This window comes from Elephas maximus, chromosome 11 (genome assembly GCF_024166365.1).
Source record: "Elephas maximus indicus isolate mEleMax1 chromosome 11, mEleMax1 primary haplotype, whole genome shotgun sequence".
Taxonomy (NCBI): domain Eukaryota; kingdom Metazoa; phylum Chordata; class Mammalia; order Proboscidea; family Elephantidae; genus Elephas; species Elephas maximus.
In genome coordinates this window covers 98,139,129-98,158,714 of record NC_064829.1, presented here as the reverse complement: position 1 = coordinate 98,158,714, position 19,586 = coordinate 98,139,129, and the positions used below count along the sequence as shown (strand labels likewise).

At 45.7% G+C, this 19,586-nt stretch overlaps 1 protein-coding gene across 3 annotated transcripts in view; it reads left to right on the top strand.

Annotated features, from left to right (window-relative positions):
* The window catches only part of MYH14 (myosin heavy chain 14), a 92,819-nt gene that overhangs the window by 32,662 nt on the left and 40,571 nt on the right, over positions 1–19,586 (top strand). For all 3 annotated transcript variants that reach the window (XM_049900775.1, XM_049900776.1, XM_049900774.1), the window contains 6 exons: positions 5,084–5,179; positions 9,222–9,340; positions 11,004–11,156; positions 11,773–11,946; positions 12,744–12,917; positions 14,744–14,858. In XM_049900775.1, coding sequence (XP_049756732.1) covers positions 5,084–5,179; positions 9,222–9,340; positions 11,004–11,156; positions 11,773–11,946; positions 12,744–12,917; positions 14,744–14,858 — 831 coding nt within the window. The remainder of the gene's footprint in view (positions 1–5,083; positions 5,180–9,221; positions 9,341–11,003; positions 11,157–11,772; positions 11,947–12,743; positions 12,918–14,743; positions 14,859–19,586) is intronic.

Sequence of the window (19,586 nt, the reverse complement as noted above, 5' to 3'; positions counted from 1 at the left end):
CCTCTGGCTTTGTCAATCCCTACCCCAAGCTCCCCAGACTTTAGGACAGTTGTTCCAATAATGTCCTTGATAACAAAAAAAATTATAATTTCACCCACACATTCTCACACACACACCCCTGAAAATATCATTTTCCTAAGAACATTCTCTTAAACAATTAATGTTGGCACAGTTCTGCAGGGAAACCTGTGAGAGCCGGAACTCGATGGGACTGCCCTGTTTTTCTGTGTCTCACATTTTCCCCTTTTGACGGAGTGCAATCTTACCACTTTTCTATCACTCTCTATTAGGAAAATATTTCAGTTTTCCTTCTGTGACAGGTTTCTGCCCTACACAGGTTCTGGCTTTTGCAGGTTTTACTGTATTACCTACAGACTTTAGGACAGTTTTTCCAATAAGTGTTCTTTATAGCAAAAAAGCTTTTAAATTACACACACACACTCACTCACACACAAGCACACGCTCACACATGCTCTCACAACTCACATACACAGTCACACTCACAAGCTCACAACTCACACACGCAGTCACAGTAACACACCCACACACTCACACACACAAGCTCGCATACAAACACATAATTCACTCACACACACTCAGTCACATATACTGGTACACAGACACACAGCACACTCACACATACACACAACACTTTCGCAATCACCGGTACCCATACGCACTCACTCACACACACTCTTCCCTCATCCAGGATCACCTGTTTCATTCAGTCATCACGTCTCCTTCAGTCTGGAACAGTTCCTCAGTCTGTCTTTATCGTCTGTGACCTTGAACCTTTGAAGATTACAGACCAGTTGTTTTGTCTCAATTTGGGCTTGTTTTCTCCCGACTGGATTCAGGTTACATGATTTTGGCAGGAGTATCCCCGAAGTGATGTCGGGCCTCTCCCCACTGCCTTTTGTGAAGCAAACCTGCTATTATAGTGCAGAAAACACACCCCAAAAGTGCACACAGCTCCTAAGCATCAACTTAGGGGATGTTTGCAAATGAACCCCATGTAATCAGCACCTAGACCCCCCTCGTGCCCCTTCCCATCACCAGCACCCCCAAATGTAAACATTCGCCTGCCTTCTAACAGCCTGGCATTGTTTTGCCTGTTCTTGAGTTTTGTATAAATAGAATCATCCAGTGTGTGCGTTTTTGTGCCAGCTTCTTCCACTGAATGTTAGGTTTGTGAAATTCACCCACGTTCAATGGGGTGGCCGGAAGGGGCCTTTTGAAACCCTGATTCCACGAGTGCATTCACTGTAAAAATTAATTGAGCTGGATGTATACGATTTGTACAGTTTTCAGTATGTGTTTTATTCGTACATATTTACATTAAAAACATATACTAAAAAGGGAGGAAAGGGAGAGAAGACAAGTTAAGAGCACATACTCTGGAGTCACTTTGTCTGGGTTTGAATCCCAGCTCTGCTGCTTACCAGCTGGGTGACCTTGGGTAAGTTGATGACCTGTATGTGCCTCAGTCTCCTCATCTGTAAAATGGGGGTTAAGAGCAAGACCGGCCTCATTTAGTCATTATGAAGATGAAATGACTTCATTTTTGTAAACCGTTTGGAACAAGGCCTGGCCAGAGTTAAGTGCAAATAAACCAAGGTACGTCTCACTCCATAAATAGTGAAAACTGTTCTAGAATGAACAGCTGATGAGGTAGCTTGTGTCCGTTCGCTGGTGCATAACATCATCACGAAGGCAACAGATACAAACACAGCCTGAACAAAGCGTGCTATAATTTTTTTTTTTTTTATATATACCTTGACTCAAATCCCACACACAGCTTTGTTGTCAAAGACGAGATTGTTCCGAAATGGTGACCAAATCTCGGTAAAGTTCAGAACAAAACCAAGAACACCCTTCCCTCAGATTACATGGCGGTTGCCTTCCTGGAAAATTCACTGTGTATGAAACCAAGCACAAAACGCTCTGTGTTTATATGTAAAACAGATGGGAATTAGTCTCAAAGCCAAACCAAACCTGTTGTTGAGGCGATTCCTACTCATAGCAACCGTATAAAGCAGAGTAGAACTGCAGCATAGGGTTTCCAAGGCTGTGGTCCTTACGGAATCGGACTGCCGCATCTTTCTCCCACAGAGGAGCTGGTGGGTTGGAACCTCTGACCTTTCAGTTAGCAGCCAAACACAACCACTGCCCCACCAGGGCAACCAAACTCGTACAAACGGGCTCAAGGTGGCAGCATTGTCCACTTACGTTGTGACAACCAGTCTCGCCTCCTACAAGTTTCCAAGTCAGGCTCTAGGGGGCAGCACTAACCACTTAACCCGGAACAACTTACAAAATATAAATTTCCTCCCTTTTAATACAGGTAACGACATGTCATACACACCCTTCTGCACCTCACGTTTTTCACTTGAGATCTTAGAAATCTTCCCTATCACTACAAGTCACCATTCCCTTGTTGTTGTGTGTTGTCAAGTCAGTTCTGACTCATAGCAATCCTATGTGATAGACTAGAACTGCCCCATAGGGTTTCCTAGGCTGTAATCTTTACGGAGGCAGGTCACTGGGTCTTCCTCCTGTGGAGCCACTGGTCGATCAAACTGCAGACCTTTTGGTTAGCAGCTGAGTCTTAACCATCGCACCATCAGGGCTCCATACCTTTCTCCTTAATTTCCTTAAATTCCCTTTAATCTTGTATACATCACGTTATAAACTAGACAACATGAGCAGACATCGATCGTGTGGTGATAAAGCAAATCTCACATACAAAATAGCCCAGAATTATTTTGATCTGTTTCCAAAAATCAGTCAATAAAAACCCTAGGTTCCCAGCAGTCCTATTTGCAGCTGATAATGGAAATGGCATGGAACCAGAATTCAGTGATCTGGTCACATATCTTAGGGCCAGCCCAGTGTTACTGACGGATTTTAAGTGAGGAGATTTTAAGCTGAGGGGTGGTGGCTTGATTTGATTTAGCGTTTTTAAATTAAATTTTTAAGAAACAAGTTAAGATCATGACTTGGGAATCTGATTTCTTTTTTAAATAAACTATTTTCTAGGAGTTTTAGGTTTGCAGAAAGTATAGAGAGTTCCCATATAGCCTCTTTTCCACTGCAGGCTTTTCTCCTATTATTAACATCCTGTATTTTTTTACTGGTGTGGTACATGTGTTACAACTGATCAACCAATACTGAGACATTATTTTTGTATTATTGTGGTGAAGATATACATAACAAAACATATGCCGACTCAACAATTTCTGCGTGTACAATTCAGTGACATTGATTACATTCTTCAAGTTGTGCGACCTTTCTCGCTACCCTTTTCCAAATGACTCCACCACCATTGTAAAAATGGCGTGGTGGCGTCAGACCTCATCTAACTTCAGGAGGAGGAGAGAGAATCAAGATCATCAGCCCAAGGCTGATTGTTATGAGGTAGAGGTCAGACACACCTTTTTACCAGTCCTGACACCAGCCGTCCTTCCCATGGTACTCTCTACTTCTCTGCTGAGTGCAATAATTCATTGCAGTGGCTACACAGAGCTCACAGATAATACTCACGATTATGGGGTCTATTAGGGAAGTAATGGGTTGTAATTCAGGCTCAGAAATGCTCAGGATACAGCTCTTTGATCAAGATAGCTTCTTCTCCAGCCATGCCCAAAGGGAAGCCTCTACTTCTGGGCTCAGCTCGGGCCTGGAACCTCACTCTCACCCTGGCCTCTGACCTGCTTGGGCAAGTGTTAGACGGCTCTTTCTTTAGCTCTGCCAATAAGTGCCCAGAGGCACCTCGTTCCTCCAGGAAGCTTCCTGCTCAGAGGCCCTGGGCTCTCTTGCTCCCTGGGTTGGCACGCCCACTGTAGCCGCCTCTCTCTATGGGCCGGTAAATCCACCACCATCTCTTACCAGTCTCCTGGTGCTGCTGCCATCATTTCTCTGCCTCTGCTTCTTGCTGTCTTACACCATCTCCAGTGTTAACAGATCTGTCTTCTGGACCTAGGAGGTACTCGGCACAGGAACCCTGGGTCCAAAGGACATGCTTCGCTCCAGGCTTTTTTTTTTTTTTCATGATACAGAAGTCCTTCCCTCTCTGCCTCTGGGATGATTCTTTTTAAGCCTAGTGGGATGGCAAAACTGACCAAAGCCCGCATTAGAGTTCCATACACCTTATTTTCATGATCCCACCCCTGCAAGGGCTCCGTGCACTTTATTTGCATTATTAGCAGGCTGTTGAATCCCCTTGGTGGGCCACAGACGCCTTATTTGCATAGTCCCACTCAGCCATTTTATGGGAGTCACAAGACTGTGAATGGCTAGAAGGGACATATTCAGTAATTCAGTGCACTATAACCATTAACATAGACTCTGTACCCCCTAAGCAAAAAGTCTCCATTTTCCCCTCCCTCCCTTTCACTCTTGGTCTTTGGCATCTATATATTTGCTTATTTCACATTAAAAAAAAAAAAAAAAAGCATTGCCATCGAGTCAATTCCAACTCATAGCAACCCTATAGGACAGAGTAGAACTGCCTGATAGGGTTTCCAAGGAACAGCTGGTGGATTTGAACTGCTGACTTTTTTGGTTAACAGCCAGATCTCACATAAGTGAGATCATACAGTATTTGCCCTCTGGCAACTGACTTACTTCACTTAGCATAACGTTTTCAGGGTTTGTCCGTGTTGTGGCATCCATCAGGACTTAATTCACTGTATTCCATTGTATGTGTGGACCATATTTTGTTTATCCATTCATCAGCTGATGGACGCTTGAGTTGTTTCTACCTTTTGGCTATTGTGAAAAGTGCTGCAGTAAACATTGCTATACAGGTTTCTGTTTACATTCCTGGTTTCACTTCTGGGTGTATACCTAGGATTGCGATTGCTGGGTCATATGGTCGTTCTGTGTCTGATACATTATTAACTAAAGTCCATAGGTCACAATGGGGTTCACTCTTTGTGTTGTACAGTCAAATGCAGGATGTCATGTGTCTGCCATTACAGTATCATGCCGAATGGTTTCACTGCCCCAAAAATGCCCAGTGCTCCCCCTGTTCCTCCCTCTCTGCCTCCACCTATGTGACCCTCTCTTTGTTCACCCTTAGCCATGCTGCGGGTTGTCTCAGCCGTTCTCCAGTTTGGCAACATCGTCCTAAAGAAAGAACGGAACACCGATCAAGCCACCATGCCCGACAACACAGGTACTGCCTCCAGGCCTGCTGCCACCTGCCTGATCCCCCGAGATGAGATGAGGTCTCACCCCCCCTGCATTCCCTGCCCCCATGCAGAGGTCATCCCCAACCCCAGCCAGGCCTGCCTGCACCCCAGGACCACTCAGAGTCCCTGCCCTTTGCTGAGTCTTTATCAAAATAACATCTAGTGCTCTTTTCCTGATTATACCAAAACCAAAAACCAAACCCAGTGCCGTCGAGTCGATTCCAACTCATAGCGACCCTATAGGACAGAGTAGAACTGCCCCATAGAGTTTCCAAGGAGCTCCTGGTGGATTCGAGCTGCCAACCCTTTGGTTAGCAGCCATAGCACTTAACCACTGCACTGCCAGGGTTTTCTGATTATAATAACCATTAACTCTGCTGAAAGTTTGAACGACACTAGTATGGCCAAGGAGGAACAGAAGGCTCCCCTGTTATCCCAAGCCTTCCAAGATAACCACTTTAACAGGAGGCAGTGGTAGTTCAGTGGTAGGATTCTTGCCTTCCATGCAGCAGACCCTGGTTCGATTCCCGGCAAGTGCGCCTCATGCGCAGCCGCTGCTGGTCTGTCAGCGGAGGCTTACGTGTTGTTATGATGCTGAACAGGTTTCAACGGAGCTTCCAGACTAAGATGGACTAGGAGGAAAGGTGTGGTGATCTGTTTCCAAAAGTCGGCCAGTGAAAACCCTATGGATTACAGCAGTCTGATCTGCAACCAGTCATGGGGGGGCTGATTGAGGACCAGGCAGCATTTTGTTCTGTCATACATGGAGTCACCACGAGTGGGGGTGCTGACTCAACCCCAATAACAACAACAATGCAGTTCTATCCACAGTCCTGAGATTAAGACGCCCCAGTAGAGTTCCAGTTAAACAAACAAACAAAAAACGTTGCTATCAGGTTGATTCCGACTCACAGTGACCTATAGGACGGAGTAGAACTACCCCATAGGGTTTCCAAGGCTGTAATCTTTATGGAAGCAGACTGCTACATCTTTCTCCTGCAGAGTAGCTGGTGGGTTCAAACTGCCCACCTTTCAGTTAGCAGCCGAATGCTTAACAACTGTACCACCAGAGCGCCTTAGAGTTCTAGTTAGTAACCTGGAAATAACCCCAGTGCATTAAGGGAAAAAAAGCAGGTTTCAAAGCAGTTCTCACTCCAGTTTTGTAAAACAAATGAATAAATGAGTGGGTACAACATACCTGCTATGGGTGTGAATAGAACCTGGAACTTAGCAGGTGATCTCACTGAACGACAGCATCTTGGGTAATAACCCCTTTCTTCATATTTTCTGTTGTATGGCTTTTGAAAATGAGTCCTAATAATTTTATCTTCAGGACAGAAAGCTTCTCCCATCTCGAAGGGAAGGGGTGTGGAACATGACTGCATTTCCGTGACAATGTATATCCACGTTTATACAGGCATAGAACAAAGCCCAGAGGAAAATACCCAAAAGCTTTCACAGTAATTATCTCCGGGGCATATACTGTTGGGTAATTTTCCTTCTTTTATACTCTTTTGGTTTATAGGATTTTTTTTTCCCCATCCAGCCTGTATTATTTTATAATAAAACAGAAGCATAGCTATTTTCAGTTGGATTAAAGAAAAAAAAAAAAAAAAAGGAAAGTTGGCTGTAATTCTGTTTCCCAAAAACAAAAAATTATGTGTATATATATATATATATATATAAGCAGAGCAGAGAAGGCAAGAGGAGGTACATTGTTACGTGCTGAATTGTGTCCCCCAGCAAGCTCTGTGGAAGTCCTGACCTCTGTACCTGTGAAGGTGACCTTGTTTGGAAATAAGGTCTTTGAAGGTGTTATCAGTTAAGATGAGGCCATTAAGATGGGCCGTAATCCAATACGGCTGGTATCTTTATAAGAGGAGGAAGAGAGACACAGAGAGGGAAGAGGGCCGTGTGAAGACAGAGGCAGAGATTGGAGGGAAGCTGCTACAAGCCAGGGGTGGTGGTGGCCACGCGTGAGGTGCACTGACGGGCTGGGAATCGTACGTGTGTCTCCCACGTGGAAGGCAAGGGTTCTACCACTGAACCACCCCTGCCCCTAGATGGAACTGCATGTCAGTATCATTGATCTCCTTTGAAATCCCGTGGATTTTATTTTCTGTATTTGCAAGCATTCATTGGAGAATCAGTTCAGGGGCTACAGCAGATGCCAAAGAACAACAACAAAAAAAAGGCTTCCTCCACCGCCACCAGTTCCCATCGAGTTGATTCTGTGCTCCATAGGGTTTTCAATGGCTCTGACCTTTCAGAAGCAGATCGCCAGGCCTTTCTTCCGAGGCACCACTGGGTGGATTCAAACTGCCAATCTTTCAGTTAGTAGCTGAGCACTTAACAGTTTGAACCACCCAGGGACTCAAAGCCTTAGAGCCCCGTAAACATCATCCCATTGATGGCAATGTAGCACTCCATTAAACCGAACATGCTGTTTTTTACAAATCAAGTTTTTTAGTTCTCAAATGCTTTCCAGATAATGCGAAGTTACCACGGAAGGGTTATAAACTGCAGTTGCACCTGAAAAAAAGGAGAAGTTTAAATCCTCGTAGCCTTGCCGCCCAGAAATTAGCACTGTTGCCATCTGGTGCATTTCCTTCCAGATGTTTTTCTTTTCTGCTGGAGCTGAGTGTCTGTAATAACTGTTTTTCTATTATGGAAGTGAGAGATGCTTGAAAACATTTCTTTATTATCATTTTAATTCAGAGTAGAAAGAAGAAACATACCCACCCACACAGTTAGTTCCACCCCAGGCCCTCTTTTTCTACAAAAACATCTACGAGTATTTTTACGTCCAGGCGTTTTTCCATGCAATTTTTTTCTCTATAAAAATAGAACATATGTTACATAATGTTTTGTAAACTGAGTGTTTTCCTTTTTATGCGTTAAATACTTTGTTCCATTTCATTAATATTTCCCAACATATTTTATTATAAAGATTTTACTATAAAGATTTTCAAACGTACAGAAAAGTCAAAAGGATTTATTTCAAAATATGTTACGGTTTTGCATTTCATGAAGGGTTTTTCCACACCTCCCAGGTTCACTTTATACTTTTTGCTTCTGTTGTCATTGTAAATGATGTCTTTTTATTTGCCGTTGGTTTTTTAATTTTTTTTCTTTTTCTAAATAATGTAGAAAAGCAATTTTTCAAAAATGTTATTGTGTGTGATAAAATGCATATAACAAAACATTTGCCTTTTTAACCATTTTTCCGTGGACGGTTCAGTGTCATCGATCACTTTCACATTGAGCAACCATCACCGCTCTTCATTTCCTGGTGTTTGTCATCACCCTCGACAGAATGAGCAGTTAACTTTTAAATATTTGTTTTGTGTTTGGGCACCTCAGTTGACTCTTACTACAGTAGCTTTTCCCCCAGCATTTTATGAATGACGTTTTCAAACATACAGAAGAATTGAAAGAATTTTACAGTAAACACCCAGAGACCTACCACCAAGATTTTGCCATTAATATTTTTACTGTACTTGTTTTGTTGCACATCCATCCATCCGTTCATCCATCCACCCATCTTATTTCGTACTGCATTTCAAAATGCAGTTCACACACACACGCTTCAGTTTGTAGCCATTAACTGGCATTCAGTACTTGTTCAGTTTTTTTGTTTTTTGTTTGTATGTGTGTGTGTGGTGAAAGATATATATATGTGTGTAGTAAAAAGCACGCATCTTAAGTGAGCTTCCAACATAATTTTTAATGACTGCAGAACCCCTGTCAAATGGGTGGTCCCTGATTCTTCTAGCCAGTCCCCAGTTGTTGGGCATTCAGGTGAACATCTTTGTAATGCAGTCTTTTATCTGGGATTGTTTTTTGCCCACCCTGCTTCCTAGAAGCAGGACTGTTGAGCCAGAGGACACACACACTTTTAGGACTTTTGATGACTTGAGCAGGAAAGGCTGGACCCATGATGTTGAGGGGACAGCGCCCTTTCTCCCACTCGCAGCCAATGCCACTTTCCAGTGCTGACTGGATCCTTGTGCCTTTCGCCCTCAGCTGCGCAGAAACTCTGCCGCCTCCTGGGACTGGGGGTGACGGATTTCTCCCGCGCCCTGCTCGCCCCCCGCATCAAAGTTGGCCGAGACTATGTGCAGAAAGCCCAGACCAAGGAGCAGGTAAGCGGGGCTGGCAGTGGACACAGGAGGGGCTGGGCACCAGGGTCCTGGGCTTTAAAAATGCTGTTTTTCTCATTCACGTAACAAATTTGCTGAGTGCCTGCTAAGTTACCGGCTCTATTCTAGACTGTCTTAGCTTGCTAACGCTGCTGTAACAGAAACACGGCAAGTGGGAGACTTTAACAAACAGAAATTTATTTTCTCAGTTAAGGCTAAAAGTCTGAATTCAGGGCACCAGCTCTAGGGGAAGGCTCTTTCTCTACCCCGGGGAAAGACCCTTGCCTCAGCTTCTTAGCCCCAGTGTTCCTTGGTTCCTGGCAATCTCCATGTGTTTCACGTGGCATCTGTGTTTCCCCCACTTGTTCTTGCATCTCGCCCTGTCTAATCGCACTGTTTATATCTCAAGTCCTTAGGTTTAAGACACACCCTACATGATACGTCCTCATTAGCATAATAAAGAAAACCCTATTTCCAAATGGGATTACATCCATAGGCAGGTTGTTATGAAGTCGATTCTGACTCATAGAGATCCTATATGATAGAGTAGAACTGCCCCGTAGGGTTTTCTAGGCTGTAGTCTTTATTGGAGGAGCCCTAGTGGCACAGTAGTTAAGCACTCAGCTGCTAACTGAGAGGCTGGTGGTTCAAACCCACCAGCCACGCCGCAGGAGAAAGATGTGGCAGTCTGCTTCCGTAAAGATTCCGAAAAAACCCCAAGCCAGTTGCCTTCAAGTCAATTCCAAGTCATAGTCACCCTATAGGACACAGTAGAACGTCCCCCATACGTTTCCAAGGAGCGCATGGTGGATTCAAACTGCTGACCTTTTGTTTAACAGCTGTAGCTCGTAACTACACTGCCAGGGTTTCCCTGTAAAGATTACAGCCTTGGAAACCTTATGGGGCAGTTCTAAATTGTCTTAAAGGATCACTATGAGCTGGAATTGACTCAATGGCAACAGGTTTGGTTTTTTTTTTTCCCTAGGTTGCACAGCCTCTAAGCAGCAGGGCAGGGATTTGAACCCAGGCTATCATGCTCCAGAGTCCACACTCTTATCCACTGTGCTGTAGAAACTAGGGAGCCCTAGTAGTGCAGTGGTTAAGAGCTCAGGCTGCTAACCAAAAGGTTGGCAGTTTGAATCCACCAATCACTCCTTGGAAACCCTATGGGGCAATTCTACTATAACCTATAGGGTTCTACTAAAACCCGTAGGGTTGCTATGAGCCGGAATCGACTCAACAGTAATGGGTTTGGTTTGGTTTGGTTTTATAGAAATTAGCTCAAGGGGTAGGGATTAATGAGCTAATATGTCAGGAGCACTTCACATGGTACTTGGTACACAGTTGTTGTTAGGTGCCACGGAGTTGATTTAGACTCATGGCCACCCCATCTGACAGAGCAGAACAACCCCCTAGGGTTTCCTAGGCTGTGATCTTTATGGAAGCAGGCCACCAAGTGTTTTTTCCTGCAGAGAGATTGGGTGAGTTTGAACTGCCAACCTTTGGGTTAGCAGCCAAGAGCTTTTCTGTGGCACCAACCACATGGTTTCAGTCATGGTGGATTGTTGTTAGCATTCTCATTCTTGATGGTGCTTCTGGGTGATGCTGAGACTAGGAGGTAATCCATGAGCCACACGCTCTGATGCATGCTTGCCCCACCCTGCAGGCTGACTTTGCACTGGAGGCCCTGGCCAAGGCCACCTACGAGCGTCTCTTCCGCTGGCTGGTGCTGCGTCTCAACCGTGCCCTGGACCGCAGCCCCCGCCAGGGTGCCTCCTTTCTCGGCATCCTAGACATCGCTGGCTTCGAGATCTTCCAGGTCTGTGCCTGCCTTGAGCTGGGGCAAGGACTGGGGGCTGCATCACTCTCGCCCTGCCCACCTTGGGAGACCACAGCTGATCCCATCCCTCGTTATCTTCCTGTTAATACTTTGCCCTCCCACCTACCCTGGGTCTCTGTTCCCCTCTCTCTCTGGGTCTTTGCCCCTTCTCTCTGGGTCTCTGTACTCCCTTCTCCCTGGGTCTCTGTCCCCCCCCCGCCAGGTCCCTGTCCCTCTCTTCCTTGGTCTCTGTCCCCCTCCCCCTGGTCTCAGCCCCCCTCTCCCTGGGCCTCTGTCTCCCTCTACCTGGGTCCCTGTCCTCTCTCTCTGGGTCTCGTCTCTCTTTCTCTAGGTCTCTATCCCCCCTGCCGCCCAGATTTCTGTCCCTCTCTCCTTGAGTCCCTGTCCCCCACTCTCTGGATCTCTGCCTCCCCGGGTCTCTGTCCCCTTCTCTCTGGGTCCCTGTCTCCCATTCTCTGGATTTCTGCCCCCCCAGGTCTCTGTCCCCCTCTCCCTGAATCTCTGTCCCCCTCTCTCTGTGTCCCTGTCCCCCTCTCTCTGGATCTCTGCCCCCCCCAGGTCTCTGTCCCTCTCACGTGCCCTTGCACCCCTGCAGCTGAACTCCTTCGAGCAGCTCTGCATCAACTACACTAACGAGAAGCTGCAGCAGCTCTTCAACCACACCATGTTCGTGCTGGAGCAGGAGGAGTACCAGCGCGAGGGCATCCCCTGGACCTTCCTCGACTTTGGCCTTGACCTGCAGCCCTGCATCGACCTCATCGAGCGTCCGGTGAGCCCACGGCCCCTCCACCACCCGCACGCCCCCAGCCCAGCTTCAAATCCCATCTCCACCACCCTCCACATGGCCCCGGCATAGCTCCTCGCCCCACCTGGACCTCAGGTATCTCTTCAATTCAGCGAGGAAAATGACAGTACCCACGCCTTAGGTCCACTGTGAGCGCTCAATGAACAGGACACAGACAGTGCCTGCCACAGGGCCTGGCTGGATTCAAAGGGTTAATCATTGCATCCTGTTGATTCCACCTCATGGTGACCCCATGTGACGGAGTAGAATTGCCCCACAGGGAATTTCTTGGCTGTAATCTTTACAGGAGCAGATCACCAGATCTTGCTCCTGTGGAGCAGCTGGTAGGTTTGAACCACCAAGTTTTGGTTAGCCACTGAGTGCTTACTTATCTGTTTGTGCCACCAAGGCTCGTTATCAATGACTCTACCTGTAGTCATTGTTCTGATGTTTAGATGTACGTTTAAGCATTGTTCATAAGAGCTAAGTCTTAGCAGAAAAGGAGCCCTGATGGCACAACAGTTAAGTCCTCAGCTGCTAACTGAAAGGTTGGCGGTTCAAGCTTAGCCCAAGGCTACACGGGAGAAAGGCCTGACAATTTGCTCCTGTAAAGATCATAGCCTAAGAAACCCTGTGGGGCAGTTCTGCTCTGTCAGAGGGGGTCACTATGAGTTAGAATTGACTCAACAGCATCCAACAACAACAACAACAAACTTTAGTAGCAACATAAGTGTCCAGTATTTGGTAATCTGGCTTACGTTCCCCTTTCTATCAATGGTCAGGCCAACCCGCCTGGACTCCTGGCCCTGCTGGATGAGGAATGCTGGTTCCCAAAGGCCACTGACAAGTCCTTTGTGGAGAAGGTGGCCCAGGAGCAAGGTGGCCACCCCAAGTTCCAGCGGCCGCGGCAACTGCGGGACCAGGCTGACTTCAGTGTCCTGCACTATGCGGGCAAGGTAGGGGACTGGAGCCAACCTTGGGGCATGTGGGTGGAAGTAGGGATCAAGGGGTCTTGATGTGAGGAGGGCATAGAGGGAAAACAAGGCCACCTGGCATCCACTGGGTTCAGACACTAACAAGTCAGGGGCCAGGAGATCCCAAGGAAGAGTGAGGACTTTGTTTGATGAAAACAGCAAAGGGTTCCTTAAGGTGGAGTTATTTGTGGTGGCTTTTGAGAGATGGATACGAGTTCATTAGGAGAAGCCATGCATGTATTTTACTCACGCATTTGGTAACCATGTGCAAAGGCCTCCTGTGTACCCAGCCCTGTGCTGAGCAAACCTGGGAGCCCAAGTCAGAAATGGTTTCTGCCCTCGCAAAGTTCCTTATCTGAGAGGGAGACAAATGCAGACCATTAGGCTGTAAAGCTGATAGGTGCTTTAATGGGGGCAGCAAAGGGCAATGTCAGAGCCCAGAGTTGGAATGCCAGGGAAGGTTTCACAGAAGAGAGTAAATCAGGGGTCAGGAAACTTATTTCTGTAAAGGGCCAGGTGGTAAATATTTTCAGCTCTGTGGGCCGTAGGGTCTCTGTCTTGACTACTCAGTTCTGCCATTGAAGCACAAAAGGAGCCACAAATAATATATAAATGCATGGGCCAGGCTGTGTGTTTCAATAAAACTTTATTTATAAAAAGAGGTGGCAGTCCAAAGACCCAAGGTAATTATGGGCCCAAGAGACAGAAAGGGCCACATAAATCTGAGACTACATCAGCCTGATTGCAGAAGAACTAGATGGTACCCGGCTACAACCAATGACTGCCCTGACAGGGAACACAACAGAGAACCCCTGAGGGAGCAGGAGAACAGTGGGATGCAGACCTCAAATCCTCGTAAAAAGACCAGACTTAATGGTCCGACTGAGACTAGAAGGACCCCAGAGCTCATGGTCCCCAGACCTTCTGTTAGACCAAGACTGGAGCCATTCCCAAAGCCAACTCTTCAGACAGGGATTGGACTGGACTATGGGATAGAAAATGATACTGGTGAAGAGCAAGCTTCTTGGATCATGTAGACACATGAGACTATGTGGGCAGCTCCTGTCTGGAGGGGAGATCAGAGGGCAGAGGAGGTCAGAAGCTGGTCGAATGGACAAGAAAAGAGATAGTGGAGGGAAGGAGTGTGCTGTCTCATTAGGGGGAGAGCAACTAGGATTATATAGCAAGGTATATATAAGTTTTTGTATGAGAGACTGACTTGATTTGTAAACTTTCACTTAAAGCACAATAAAAATTAAAATGTGGGAAAGTGTGGTGAGGGTGTTCCAGGCAGAGGAAACAGTGCATGCAAAGGCTTGGAGGCAGGAGAGCTCGTATGTTCTGTCTCTAGCAGTCAGTTCATTTCCCAAGTAGCATCTAAGACCTCCCATGTGCCCCGCTAAGCTGGGCAATGAGTCAGACCTGGGCCCTGCCCTCAGGGGAGCCCTTGTCTGGTGGGGAAGCTTGTACAGAGAATTGTGGTAGTGACAATGATGAAAACAGCAGTAGTAAAAACCCTGAGGTGTGGGAATGAGCTTGCATGTTTGAGGGACAGTGAGGAGGCCAGTATGACTGGAACAGAATGAATAAGGTGGAGAGTGGTGGCAGACAAGGTCATAGAAGGGAACAGAGGCCAGAGGCCAGATAGGGAAAGAAAAGGGAGAGGAGCAATGCTGGTAGAGGGTGTAGTTCAGGATATGGACACAAGGTGGCACCAACACACGCTGCCCTTGGTGAGCCCCTTGGGGAATCAGGAGAGAGGTAAACGTGGATGTGCTCACCACCATCCTCTTCCTGACTTCACTCAGGTTGACTACAAGGCCAATGAGTGGCTGATGAAAAACATGGACCCTCTGAATGACAACGTCGCAGCCCTGCTTCACCAAAGCACAGACCGGCTGACAGCGGAGATCTGGAAAGATGGTGAGGACCACCTTCCCCAGGCCCTGTCCCTGTTAGCCTGTACACCCCTTCTCCCAACTCACAGTGTGAGTGTCTTCCTTTCAGAGGCCGAGTTCTAAACCGGAGTTCTTTGCTCAGACTCAGCACTGATGATGGTGGGCCAGACACTCATAAATAGAATTTCACATTGGTGAAATATATACATATATGTGTGGGTTTGGGTGTATGTATGTCCGTATTCTGAAGCCAGGATCATACTGAATGATAAAACATTCCCCATTAATTACAAACAAGACAAAGATGCCCACTGTCAACACTGCTGTTAAACACTGTTTTGGAGATACTAAGCTATGCAATCAGACAGGAAAAAGAAATAGGCATATGAATGTTGTAAAGGAAGAGGCAAGCTTATCATTAATTTGTAGATGGCATATGTTACCTAAAAAAAGTTAAAAGGTCCAACTGAAAAACCATTAGTAACAGCAAGAATTCAGAAAGGTGGTGTTTTACAGATGAATCAACCTTTATGCTTTACTTTCTTTGCTCTCCCAAAAACTGCCCTTCAAGCCCCCAGGAAAAGAGATATAGTTTTGGAAAGTTTTCCGATTTCAACAAGGATCGTGTGAGTTTGGCCATCAGTCTTTTTGGACTGATACTTCTAGGAGGCATGGGCAGAAAAGCCGAATGTCTTCGTGGTTGAACCCTGAGCCTTTCCAAGCCTTGTCTGCTGCCCCCTACCCTTAGAGAAGGTTTGAGAGATAGATTATAAAGCTGGCAGAATCCACATCTTGGTTTTTCCTGATTCTAGGTTCCTGGCACCTGTCAGTTTGCCGTAATCTTTTATTGAAGTGGATGGTATAGTTGTAGAAAGAAGTACTAGCCAATGGAATTAGACGAGAGAACAAAATAAGCAAGATGAGTGGTTCTTAAAATTAGCTTACAGAGTAAAAGTATGGGGTTCCTTGATTTGGTAAGCTGATTTTAGAAAGAGAAATTTTATTTTTGTGCCTCATAGAGTTTGTTTTTTGTTTTTTAATTATATTTTATTGTGTTTTCAGTGAAGGTTTGCATAGCAGTTTAGATTCCTGTTCAACAATTTCTACACAGATTGTTTAGTGACATTGGTTACACTCTTCACAATGTGTGAACATTCTCATGATTTCCATTTGATTGTTCCATTTCCATTAATCTAGTTTCCCTTCCCCCTTACCTTCTCATCTTTGTTTTAAAGTCATTGCTGACCATTTGGTCTCACACAGATGATTTTTTAAAGGAACATAGTACAGGTAGTCCCTGACTTACAACATATTCAAGTTACAATGAACAGCACTTACGACCATTTGTTTTTTTTTTTTTTTGTCCATCTTGTCATTAGTAATATGTACTACATACAGTGTCACAGTCCATAATTTGCTGATTTTATATGTAATATTTCCAACCCTCAAAGACAAAGGTTGGATTTATAAAGATACTGATAATAAAAGCCAATAATAATGAAAACTAAAAATATATATAGAGAGAGAGAGGTATCATCTTACATCAGAACCAACTTAGGACAGAGTCATTAGAATGGAACCCCGTCATAAGTCGGGGACTACCTGTACTATCTCATATAGTTGTCACAAGAGGGATTGAAAAGCAGTGCTTGATGTTTGGTAACAGAACCAGAAACATCTCCTCCAAACTGATAATCTGCTCCTGCTTCTTTAAAATCTGTGCCTCACTCTGGACTTCCATGATGCTCCTCAGCGATCCCTCACATGCCCCATCCCATGTACGCCTGCTTCTTGGAGGATTCCAAGAAAGCAAGTGGAAGCTGCAAAGTTTCTTGAGCCCTAGGCTCAGAACTAGCACTTACTCCACCATTTACTTGAGCAAAACAAGTCCCAAGGCCAGCCCAGATTCAGGGCGCTGCAAGTTATAGGCAAAGGGCATGGAAGAGTGGAGAACTGGGGCCATTTTTGCATGAGTCTCTACTACAGCTGCCCTAAGCCTGGGGTTGGACACTCAGTATCCTGAAAGCCCAGGAGAGAAAAGTCAAAAGAGATAAGCCCCTAAGAGAGGCAAAGGAACGAGCTGGTTGGGAGTATCAAGGATTGAGCTTCCTGGCAAACAGGGCAAGAAGAAATACCTAGTATAAGAACAAATAGAGCCCTAGTGGCACAGTGGTTAAGCTCTGGGCTGCTAACCAAACGGTCAGTGGTTCGAACCCACCAGCCGCTCTGCAGGAGAACAATGTGGCAATCTGCTTCCATAAAGGTTTACAGTCTTGAAAACCCCATGGGGCAGTTCTACTCTCTTACAGGGTTTTGCAATGAGCCAGAATTGGCTCAACGGCAACAGTTTTTTTAGTATAAGAATTATAGACCCAGCTTCTGGGGGGAAAGATTTTTTTTTTTTTTTGTTACACTAAGTTTTCACAGAGGACATTTATCCCCCCAGCCAAAACACAATGCCAGGCAGTAAATAGATAAAAAGGTGAACAGGACAGGGTCCCTGGCTTTAAAAGTTCACGGCGCAGGCTAAAAATAATGAAATGTTCGTGCATTGTGAAGAATGTAACCAGTGTCACTGAACGATTTGTGTGGAAATTGTTGAACGGGAACCTAATCTGCAGTGTAAACCTTCACCGAAAACACGATAAAATAGTATTTTTAAAAAAACGTTCACGGCCCAGTGTTAGGTTTTCCCTCATGCTTTGCCCTGTGCTGTTGACTAACAACGCTTTCCTCTTTTTTTCTTCCTGCCACCTTCTCCCCATCCTGTCTTCTCATGCTGTCCCCTCCACATCTCCCCCGCTCATCTCTCTGCCATCTCACTCCCAATCTGTCCTCACCCCCAGAACACGGGGGCTTCCAGCAGTTCTCTTTCCTTGGCTCCTTCTCACCATCGCCCCCAGGATCTGCAGAGAGGCGCGGCTCCCCGTCAGGGGGCGGGTGTCTCTGTGCTTCGAAGGGTGAGGTTTGCTGGACACGGAGGGTGGGCCTGTTGGACTGGGAACCTGCTTTTGAACATCTGCCTTTTCTCCTCTATACCAAAGTCTCTCACCCCTCTGCTCCCTCCTTGTCGGCTCCATGAGCAATTTTCTAGACTCTTTGTAACAGCAGAACCCTTTCTAATAACTAAATCTCATGTGGAAGTACAAACCACTGTGATCATATTGAGCATTTACCGCGTGCCATTCACTGTGACTTACAGCTCTGAGTCAGAATCAACTCAATGGCAGTGGGTTTCGTTATTTTTTTTATTCACTGTGAAAGAACCCTGGTGGCCCAGTGGTTAAGTGCTTGGCTGCCAATCACAAGGTCAGCAGTTTGAATCTACCAGCCACTCCGCTGGAGAAAGATGTGGCAGTCTGCTTCTGTAAAGATTACAGCCTTGGAAACCCTTTGGAGCAGTTCTACTCTGTCGTATAGGGTTGCTATGGGTCAGAATTGACTTGACGGCAATGAAACCTGTGAAAGCCAGAACTCAATGGGACTACCTTGTTTTCCAGATCTTGCAAGTTTTTCCGCCTTTGACAGGGTAGAGTCTCACCAGCTTTCTATTGCTCCTTTTAGTGAAAAATAATTGAGTTTTCCTTCTCTGACAGGTTTCTGCCTTACACAGGTTCTGGCTTTTCCAAGGTTCAATGTATTATCCCCATTATACATATAAGGAAGCTGAGACACAGAGAGGTTAAGTAACTCACACAAGGTCACACAGCTGATAAAGTGGCAGAGCTGGAATTTGAACCCAGGATATTGGATCTCCAAGCCCTGGCTCTTACCTGTGTTATGAGAACGTAATAAATGACAATTACCATGTTGATAATAACTAGGAATACAGGAAACATTAACCTGGGAAGGAAAAATGCCGTATTTGAGTCCTCACCATGTACCAGGCCCTAAGGATGGATTATATTATTGAACCCTGATGACCCTTGGGTTGGGTCAAAATTGCCAGACATCAGATTCTGTCCCTGCTGTGGGTTTCTGAAAAAATCTGGCATGACCCGACACACATAGAATTGGAGACCTAGGTGGAAGGAAGGAATGGGTATTTTTCACCAGCTGAAATGGCGCCACCAAGTGGCCGGGAAGAAAACACGATTCCAGTGGTGCAAATGGTTAAGTGCTTGACTCCTAGCTAAAATGTTGGCAGTTCAAATCCATCCAGAGGCACCTTGGAGGACAGGCCTGACAATCTGCTTTTGAAAGGTCCTAGCCTTGAAAGCCCTGTGGAGCACAGTTCTACTCTACACTCATGGGGTCACCATGAGTCAGAATCAACTTGAGGACTGCTAAAAAAACAGACATCACGTGATTCTGGAAAGCCTGGTTTAATATGGAGGTGGTTTGCCTTATTTCAGACAAGGTTCCTAGATCCAGCTGTGCTTTTTCTCATCCTTTTTCCTTCTCTATGCCTGGCTTCCTCATATGTAAAATGAGAATGATTCTTAGAAGTTTGGAGAGGGGATTGAATAAGCTGATGTATGTAAAGTGCTTTGAGCCATACCTGGCACAGAATAAGTGCTAGGTAAGTATTTATTTATATTGTCATCACCATTTATTGATAAGGAAAACGGAAATCATGTCTTAGAGGAGAAGATGTGGTCAGAGACCAGAGTTGGAGAGAAGTCAGACTGCCTGGGTTCAAATTCTGGATCTTAAGTTTCTAAGCTATATGACCTTGAAGCACACACCTTTGCCTTTCGGAGCCTCAGTTTACCTATCATTCCAGTGGAGCTAATAATACCTACCTTACCAT